This window comes from Halyomorpha halys, unplaced genomic scaffold (assembly GCF_000696795.3).
Source record: "Halyomorpha halys isolate HHAL.00 unplaced genomic scaffold, Hhal_1.1 Scaffold4154.1, whole genome shotgun sequence".
NCBI lineage: Eukaryota > Metazoa > Arthropoda > Insecta > Hemiptera > Pentatomidae > Halyomorpha > Halyomorpha halys.
In genome coordinates, this window is record NW_027108937.1 from 70,187 (window position 1) to 81,003 (window position 10,817).

General features: G+C 30.6%; 1 protein-coding gene across 2 annotated transcripts in view; it reads right to left on the reverse strand.

Annotated features, from left to right (window-relative positions):
* Window positions 1–10,385, reverse strand: part of LOC106691882 (uncharacterized) — a 15,458-nt gene extending 5,073 nt beyond the window's left edge. Inside the window, exons 1-4 of one of the 2 annotated variants that reach the window (XM_014437785.1) lie at window positions 10,349–10,385; window positions 4,097–4,236; window positions 1,647–1,796; window positions 415–490 (exon numbers count right to left, since the gene is read on the reverse strand). In XM_014437785.1, the coding sequence (XP_014293271.1) occupies window positions 415–490; window positions 1,647–1,796; window positions 4,097–4,235 (365 nt within the window). In that variant the 5' untranslated portion in view covers window position 4,236; window positions 10,349–10,385. Of the gene's footprint in view, window positions 1–414; window positions 491–1,634; window positions 1,797–4,096; window positions 4,237–10,348 lie in introns of both variants that reach the window. The other variant, XM_014437784.1, reaches the window with a different exon arrangement.
* Window positions 10,386–10,817: the final 432 nt, after the last annotated feature.

A 10,817-nucleotide genomic window follows, 5' to 3' on the forward strand; every position in this document is an offset into this window, starting at 1 on the left:
TATATCATATATAGGTTTTGTTATCAACAGCCTGAAGATGGGGGAAATCTCCCGAAACGTTGCTGTATGATATGAAATAAACTATTATAGTTTAATAAGGAAGAAATTGTGTCATTCACTAAATCCAGATAATACCATAAGAATCTTCCAGTTAAAGGATTATTAAATTTTCCTCTTTTTTAATAGGTGCTACAAAACTGAATTTTCAGTCAAATTTTTACTTATATAGATGAAATGCACCTATATTTATTTTTAAAAATATTTTTTCCAAATAAAAGGTAAATATATTTTTAGGCTTAATTCCATGATTTACTCTACGTTACCAAAGCATTCAGGCATACGGTTCATCATCGTAAAATATATTAAAAATTAAAATTATAAAAAGATGAATATTAAAATTTTTGAAAAAAGTACCTCTTCTGGTAAGCGGGATTGTATGTTCCCTGCTGATATCCAGTGTAGTCGTTGTAACTGGGTCCAGCGGAATATCCTGAAATACAAAAGCATGTCATGATTAAGTTAAAGTAAACTTGTACAAGAACAAAATGATCCATGAAATTGAATAATCTCCTGTAGCTCCGGATATGGAAAAGAGGCCATCCTGGAATTTCCCTTTGTCATGTAAAATTCCAGACCAGCTAATCCAGAACTGGAAGGGCCTACTTACCATTCTGGCTGCGTTACCTCATTTGTTATAAGAGCGCTCTACAAAGCCACTAAAACTTCTTCTGGCCTCGGAAATAGTTTTCGGATGTATGCGGAATATTCTATCGCCCGAGGGTAAAAACAGATGTTGAAGTTCCCTCTTTTTTATTGTGGAATACTGGGATCGATGGAGTTCTATGAGAACATTTAAGGTTTTACATTTTTTTTAATTTTATCAATAACAAGTCTACAATAAAAAAAACTCTTTATCCTAAAACCAATTTATTCAGATTTAAAACCCTTAATTATAATTTATATGTAAAATTTTTTAAAACCAATAATTAATATTTCTGTGTAAAATCATATATATACAAAAATATAATAGTCGATAAGGAACCTTTTTTTTATTATTATTGATTAAGGTTTTTTTTGTAAATCCCTTTAAAATGTTATATTAAATCTTCATCTTTCTAGATTTTAACCTATACCTCTGCGTATGACAGTCATTTCTTACTTAATAATTCGTTATAGTTGAGAGGCTGATTAAACAATGCTAGAAACTGAATTAGAATAATTAATTTGAACACTGGAATTGAAATTTGCGAAACCCGAGAGAGCTCCCTGTGTCCCCGTGTGTGTGAACAGCCTTAAATTTAAGAAAATATATTCTTCAAAAATATCTTTAATTTTACTTATTTCAAATAAATAATCAACTCGCATATTTTTCAATAATAAACCATTAATAAATATAAAATAATAAGGAGTTAAATAATTAACCCTAAAATAATGTTTTTTTTAATAAGTGAAATTTTTGTGATTCTGCGAAAATATTATAAATCAAAGATTCAGGAAATAAAGTTTATCTGTTATAATTATTCTGCAATAATTAATGAAATGTATCGTAATAGCAACATAATAGTAAAATTTATAACAAATTTATTTATCTACTTTTTTTTTTTACCATTAGGTGTAACAATATATTCAATTACCTTGATAATTACCAGAGTCACAGGTGCCAAGCAGAGTGCAGAACTTGAAGCCGAAGATGGGAGCCAAAATGACGGCCAGAGCACCTATAGCCAGGACAGCACCTGCTACGATCCCGCCGTTGGTGAGGAAGGAGGTTAGTGCGTTGGGAAAAGTGAAGTCACCTATAAAGGAGATAATGTTGTTATCCTCATGTCTACGATGTAGCAACTTCAGTCAGTCAGAATGTATACTTCATCAAACATCATTTTTTTTTATCATGGGTGCAGGAAAATAAAACCAGTCAACTACCTAAGCCCTTGAAACTCTTCGATACTGAAATTTAGGGAACTATGGGAAATTCTTGTTAGTTTTCAAGGATTCTGGTTGGGAAGCCTGAAGTTGAAGATTAAGCGAATGAAAGACCATATTAAGAAGTTTCCAGAACCATCAATTACACAATTATTTTATCCTGTATTGTACTCCATGTATTTGATTACGTGAATTTCCTATGTTGATAACTTAGACTTAGAGCCTTAAAAATGCTAACTGTTTTCTTGGGAAACAGGAGACTTTAAAGAATTTTAATAAGCATAGAAAAAAAAGTTACAATTTTTGGAACCCTGATATTTTATAAATTAACTTGAGTTAAGTTAAGTCTCATGGACGGTTTTAATCACCCTCCCCTTCTACCATATATCCTCACTCTCCCTCAACATATTTATTTAATATTTTATTTATTACATTTTTATCTTGACTTTAGATGAAAAATTAAATCATAACAGTGCTTGTTTGCTTCTACGTTTTGGAGAAGCTGCACCCTTCTCTTAAGCAGTTAAAATATTTATTTATATGACTTGTTTCTATTGAACATTAAGAATTCCTAATTTGATTTCTGCATTAGAAATGCAATTATTGTTTGAAATTATTCGTGTAAAAATGTATTTTAAATTTTAAATTGTTTGTTAAATTATAGATGCTGAAGAGAGGGATACAGTTTCATCTAAACATCCAACATAAATATATAAATCAAGCAATGCCGTGTTTTAATTTTCTGAACTAATGGCACCACAGTAAAAAATGTGTAATATGGAAGTTCAGAAGGTGAATCAATGCCCCAATTTTTTAATCCTATTTAAAGTTATAAAACCTTTGGTAATAAATTTTATATTGATATAGATTATAAAAAGATATGAGGAGTACTGTACAGTGTCCGAAATACTTAATCATAAATTTTCTATAGATATAACTTAGAAATGAAATTGATTAAATTTCAATATATATGTTCATTTCTATAGTACTCATTTAGTCGTTAATGTTTTATTATTCAATTTTTATAAATTGGTTATTTTTTTAAAATATCGTACATCAAAACCATATAATTTATTATATTATTTAAAGTCGATTTTACATTATATGTAATTTATATATTAATTTCAATATTCAAAATGTCTTATACACATTATTTTCCCCCTACGTCACACGAATAATTTAAAGGAAGAGATCCCTGTTTTTTTTTTTATTTTCAATTTAAGAAAAATTATCTTCCATTAGGTGTTAACAAGAACAAAGTGATACTGGGCATTTGGACATTGTTACAATGGTATCCGATCTTTTTTGAAACATCACTGGAAAAATTTACATATTTTTTACTTCGACGTACCCTTTTTTGTTAGATGAATATAATTCAATACAAAAGATATAGCCATTTCGAACCCCTCCGGAACGAGATCCTAATCCACTAAACCAAACGCTCATCTTCATCAGCGGAAGGGGAGGTGAGGAACGCTATACCAAAAAGAGACTAGCTCACTTTGACTAATTCGTTGTGGGGAGCAGTAGAGTTTTTACCTCTCTCCTCTTTCCTCTCTCCTCTCTCCTCTCTCGTCTACCCTCTTCCTCTTTCTCTCCCTCCCTTCCCCAAAACATGTGGTGGCTAGGTAATTGGCGAGGGAGGTCCTTTCAAGCCGTCTTGTGAACTCCGGTCCAATGGTTGCTGGCGATACTTGGAAACCAGTAATTACTCCGGTCGTCTTTTCGGTTCTCCCTCCACCCTCGATTCAGCATACCTCTCGATTGTCCAAAACCCAAAGGAATACGATGGGATTCATTTAGAACGAATTTTCAACATCAATTCCTTGAAAAAAAAAATTACTAATATTCTACCAAAATTCAATGAATCCATATAATGAAAATTACTATGAAGTTAAGTTTCATTTCTATTTAAAATATTGATTCGCAAACCTAGTTGATAGGAAAAATTCATTTTGAAACTACCGAAATAAGTTTTAGAAATAAAAATTTAATTTGTCAAAAAAAAAAAAAAATTTATTATTATTAACTTTTGAAATGTTTAAATAATATCAATAATAATTTCTGTTTCTAATTATTCAAGTGGTATTTGTGAAGGCTCTTGAGATGTTTCATTATCAAGTTTGTTAATATCATGAAAGAACTATCAGATTTCGAATAAATTTTGACTTACTTGGGTGGGCGGTGCTCTGTGGAATAATATTCTTGTCGTGTTCATCAACCTCTGGTAGCTTGCTTCCATCATCAGCGCAGACGTACGCAACCAAACAGCAGAGGGTGATGGCAAGGAAGGCTGAGTTTCTGAAGTTCATTCTACAAATATTGATCTTTTGAATAATAATTATAAATTAAATTTATGAATAATAATAGTACAAAGTACTATTTGATGTATCTATTTGAATTTAAGTTTGAGTTTAGAATATAATACAATAATGTAGATCAGGAGCTAGCAAATCCTATTTTTATTAAAAATACAAATATACAAACAAATATTTTTCCTCTTCTCAATTTTCGATATAAAAAAAAATATATCAGTTTTAAAAATTCTTTTATAATTTTTAATATATTTGGTTATTGGGTGTTGGCGTAGTTCAGTTTATTTTTTTAATATTGATTCGGACCACACTAAACAAATTTGAATAGATTTCTGTAGGCTTTATGAAGGATATTTTCACAGTATTGTATTAGGTTACGTTGAATCGATACAAATATTAGATCAAATTATTGTATCAAATCCTAATTGTTTTATATTTTAAAATTTTTATAAATATAATTTATATAAAATCAATTGATGCTAGTTTTAAAAAAATTAAAAATAACAACATTAATCATAAATAAAAGAAACAAATCATCTTCCATTATGTTAATCTCATCAGGAGTACCACAAGGATAAGTACTTGCTCTACTAATATACTTAACGTACACGACTGATATTTCTTGCAGTACTAACTCTGACACTAATAGTAACAATACTTGAGATAGTCCATCTCATATGAGTATCTAACAAAGATTCTTCAAACAGGGGTAGTACTATTACAAAATTGAGCTAAATCTGTATATTGAAGGAAAATAGCGGTGTCATTTATAAATTATTTACCTGATCTTAATTTTTTTTTATGGTGTCTGGTGAAACGTTAATGGCTTTGTTATTCACTGGTATTTGAAGGACTCAAGGATTTTGGTAAGTATTTTTAGCTAATACCAACTATAACTTCTACACTTAATTTCATAATACTTTTTCTCTTTTATGGCATTTGATAATATTCAACTATGATTAAAATTTAAAAAAAAATATGAAGTTTCTATTTCATTTACAAGAAACTCATTTTCCAAGTGCATTAAAGGAAACTGGAATCATAAGAATGGCGATAGGTTTTTCTTCGTTTTCAAATATCCAAAGAGCTGGAAGAGTGGCTCCATTTTGACCTACTTAATCCGGGATCGATTCCAACCGAAGAGGAAGCAGAAAAGGCTTAAAGAAAAAGTTGGGCAGGCTGAGGAAGAACGATAAAGACCTCAATAGAGGTAATAACTATGTTGGGATAGCTAAAGATATGGCCCAGTCATTGTTAGCTTCCATTAGTTGTTCCAATTGTTCCAGAACTTTTCACTTACTCTCTTCAATTTTATAATTTACGATACCAAATTTTCACCTAGAGCATGACTTTCGTTCCATTCTAATGGTTCATATTCTATTTGTAGTTAAATTGTGCCCAAAGTAGTTTGACAGGACTTTAAGAATTAGTGAATAACATTAATTAGGTTGACACATCAATTTAAATCCACAACCAAAAAATGACTGGGATATTTATTTTGTAAGCTCTAATATTGTATAAAAATGAAAATATTTTATGAAAATTTATATTTCCTTTAGGAGCGTTTCAACTGCCATAGACAGTCCGTGAAGTATATACGCTCCCACTCCTCAATCAGAGAAGTAGTAAACGTAATGTGGTAGATGAAATATAACGAAGTATTGTGTTATTTTTGGTAATGGAGAGAGGACCGAGTAGTACATTTGGCAAAAACAGGGATAACAGAAGGTATTACTGAAATGAAAGATACCTAGGAAGACGAATAAAAAACAAAATAAAACTACTGGTTAGTTGAGAAAAAGATTTTTTTTAAAAACACTATGAGAAATAAAACATATTGCTACAACCAGATCACAAGCTATCAAAAGTTGAAAAAGGAAAAAATTTATTATGCCAATACTGCTAGTTCAGACATGATTGCATTCCCAGCGCCCACAGGACAAACAGACCAAGCAGCAAAATTTTTGTTGCACAAGTGTCTCCGATTTGAACCAATGAAAAAAAAAATATTTTGAATATTCAACATCTCGAGAAATATTGCTAAGTTATGTACGGCCTCCATTTCCTTGAAATTATTAAAGAAAACCACCTAATATAACTTTTTTTTTTATTCTAATGGCTGTTTGGTTTAAAGCAGAATTTTTTTTTAATCCAGTAGTTGTTCTAATATTTTAAATTTATTTCAATAATAAAAAGTAAAAATGAATACTTGATAATGCTTTTCCCATTGAGATTGAGTTTATTAGACACTCAACTAACTTATAGCAACGAAATAAATTATATTTTATTTATTAGAAAATCTTGTTTTATAAGTCAATAGTCGAAAATATAATCCAACGGTCTTCCAGTTTCTTGACTATAGAATCTTCATCCAAGGGTTTTCAGTTCCTCTAATTACTTAAAAAGTACTCATATATATAAGGTCCGGAAACTGCTTGATCTAAGCTTTTTTTTAAAGAGAACAAATAATACTCGATAAAATTGCATAGAGACTAACTTTCGAAAGGGAACAAAGTGCTCTTACAATCATTATTAATCTGACAACTGATATTCCTAAAAGCACTTGCAATCCTCACCCTCTCGACTGATACAACTTTTAAAAAGCTGCTTTGCCTTTTCACTAGCCAGTGCCTTGTCAATTTTCCCTATGGGAAAAAAAGTAAGTAAGGGGGAGGAAATAAAGTAGAGAAGTGAAAGCCCCCTCTTTTTCCCTCCACTCCCCTCCTCTATTTCAGACTAAATGAGGAACTCTCGTAATCCTAATCGAGGTGTTTAAAAACTTCTGCACTCCGATACTGGCTCGCCCCTTCTTCAGCTAGTCTCCCACCAACAACTTCTGGAGGCTTTGTTGTTCTCCACTGATCCCTTGTCATGATTCTCTCTTTTTTAATCCGTTTAACCGCTGTCAAGGATTTATGTTTTGTCTTTTAAAAAAAAAAGTTAAGCAATCTATATAAGAATCAGTAGTCTCATCGGACATATATATAACTTCTTTGTCATAGAATGAACTACTAACGGGAAACAAATGATCCATCGAACAAGGCAAAGTTATTGCATTAGAACTGTTAACACTGAAAATATTTCTTACTTCGTCGTATGGATAATTCTCGAGGAATTTAGTTTTAACTAACGTTCAAAAATTAATAGGAGAAATCCTAGATAACAGAAATTTAAAAATCTGCTTCTGTGCATCTGAACAAACACGAATATATTACTATATTATATATTAATATGAAATAAAATAAAATCGAAATAAATAAATTATGGAGATGGTCAGGGTTGCGGTCATAAGAGAAACATAGTTAAAAACTATTTGGCGACGTTTCGCCCCACTTTATAGAGTTTCATTAGGGCTTTGGATGTCACAGCTATCAACAGCCCTGATGTAGCTGTACAAACTGGGGCGAATAGTTTTTAGCTAATTTTGTTTCTCTCTTGACTACAACCCTGATCATCGTCACCATAATTTTAAATTATACAGTCAACCATTTATATATACAAAATAAATAAATTTAACATTGTTAATCAAACATTTATTCATTTATTTTTTTCAAATCGTTCATAATATTTCTCAACATTAGTGATAATTATCCAGATCTTATTATTTGATTATAATTAATACAATATCCTCGCCTTGTAATAGTTTATAACATTGTGAGGGGCTAGTGGTAGTGAGTATGACAGCCTTTGTGGCTGGATACAGATGGAATGGAGTAGAAGCGTTTGCAGTAGCACTGACCTTTGATCTGATTGCTTATTAATATAGTGTCAGGTCCCATCCTCCATTTAATAATTTATGACAAACAAATGGCTGAGGAATAGCGTTTTGTACCATCTCTTGTCCGGGGTTTATATTTCACCAAAGGCATACTTGACAAGTCAACGTAGTTCTCGGCCAGCCAGCCTCTAGATCAGGTCGTTGCAGATTCTCAAGAAACCCTCATCAGAAAGAGTTCCAGGGTTTCTAGATATGTTTATACAATTCGACATGATAAGTGATGTTTTACTGTAAAAGCATTAAATATAATAAAGAAAGTTGTTTTTAATCCAAAGTAAACCTGAATAGTAATATCAGTATAAAATTTGGTGTATGTTGTATAAAAAAAAAATCTATAGTGCTATAACCCATCCACGGTAAAGGATGCAGTACTTCGCAAGTAAGTGTTACTAAACCAACGGTTGTGCAAGAAGATGATTTGGTCAAAATAAGATTTTCACCAAATTAAAGGTACCCATCTTATGAAGCTGGGTAGACCACATAGGCTCCTAAACCCACAGTACTGACTCAAGGTCAACAAATATATGATACAAGGATATGAAATTCTTGTTGACGCTATTTTCAAGAAAATAGTTACATGAAAAAAGTATCTATATTATATCTATGCTATTGAATAAATATATAAACCATTTTTTGAATGTTGATATCAAAAAGAAACAAACACAGTATCTTGGAACATCAGAATTCCGTTGAAAATTGGCATTTGGAGATATTTTAATTTTGTCTAGACTACATAGAATTCTAAACTCTGTAGTCAGGTTGAGGAAAAGGACCTGCACTTAAGTGGTATACAGGAACTTATATTATTTTCATATCCAAAAATTTGGGAAATTCAATAATTTCGAACGTATCTCAAATTACGAATATTATTATAAACAATATTTAAATTGATTAATATATTTTAAATGACTTATAAAAGGTATATAAAGAGGTTAATTTTCCCAAATTATTTAGGAACATAGAAAATTTGAAGGAACTTACAGTTAAATAAGTAAGAGTTATAAAAGTTACCCGGACAGTAATTTTTAAGAAAATTTTAGATTTTCTTTCCAACCTTCCCCAATAAGTTGTTGCAGCTCCTAGGTCAGGCGGATAAACGAAGACTTGCTTTAAAATTTATATCTATCTAGGCAGAAAGCGATTATTCTGAGAATTACATATACCATGTTAACATGTACAACAAAGTACATGTTATTCTTGAGGGAAAATAACAAGAAACTTGTACCTCAACGTAATAACAAAGTATCATTAAGAAAATCCCTTCACCTTGAGAAAAACTGATTAAGAGAAACGTAGAAATGTAACAACAAAAACCAAAATTATTTATTTTATATTTTTTTAATATTGCATTTAATTCAGATATTTTTTTTAATAACATGGTTTTAATAATTAAATGAAGATTCAGGGACCGGCAAACGTAAATTTTCGTTTAATTAAATTCGATTTTCAAGATTAAACTGTGTTAAACGACAGTTAATTCAAATTTGTCTTTATTCACGTAGAAATTCCATTTTTCTCACACATCTTATTCTGACCTAATAAACCATTTAGTTCAGGCAAAGGGGGGGGGTTGTCTTATTAATTCTATGAAAGCTGAAAATGGCACTAAACTAAAGGGTTTATTGAAGTTTAGTACCATTTTCTGCTTACGCTTCCTAATAATGCCCAAAACCTCGAGTTTCGAAATTTTCTTCAGTTTTTCGAACTCCGAAACGTTATATTCTAGAAAAATGTTACTCTTGTACATAATATTCTGCGTCAAATGGGCACCGTAAAAGTCGTTAGAAAAACAAGGGTCTTCAAATACCGAACATTTAAATGAACAAAAAAACATCTTATGGACTTATAAACCTTATCATCGCAATTTAAAATATATTATATAGAACAAATAATATAACTAGACATTTTATAGCACCCAATTTTAAAAAAGTTTTATTTTGTAACTGTCCATCGGAGTCCCATTTAATGACCTAACATTAAACATTCCAGAGTTTAACATCCTAGGCTTAGGCTAACCTAAGCCTATATAAACCTAAGTTTATATAACTATAGTTATAGTATATAGTTTTAATGACTATTGAAAAAATTATGAAAATACGATGATGGAATATATTTTCATATATTAATTCATATAAAATTATGAAATATACGTCTTAATATATTAAGTATCTTCCTTGTTAACTTTCTTTCCTTAGCAAAGTTACTCTTTTGTAAAAATAATATAAATTAATCCAGATAATTTAAAATAATAAATTTCTTTTTTAAATAAATAAAATAAAACAATTTTTTTTTTAATATTGAATATATATACTGTGACCTAACACCAACTCACCTGATGCTTGTTTTCCTCTTAGATCAGGGGAGACACTAAACTCCGAAGCCACCCCCAAAGATATATATAGTGAACGGGGTTACCTGAACAAGGGCAAAAACTAGGGGATGAAATGTGCCACTCCGTCTGGTATGTTGGAGCTAGGTAGAATTCCGAAACCCGGCTCACTTACGTAGTCGAACAGATGATAAAATATACAAAGGATAAACTTTTCCGTAGCCAAGGGTTTTTCCAAAAAGTTTTCCCCTGAATTCCCCTGATTTTCTGGACTAACGTTTTTTTTCTCGCTTTTTTTTTTGTTTTGATAGTACACTCTTTTCAAAATTAAAAGACCGGAATAACAGAATGTTGTTTCGATTGAATTATTTCACCGACTGAAAAAAAACAAAAAATTAAACGAAAAGTGGTTTGGAGCTAGCAATTGGATTCTAAACTTACAGGGTATATTTTTGATTTATTTTAATCCGTT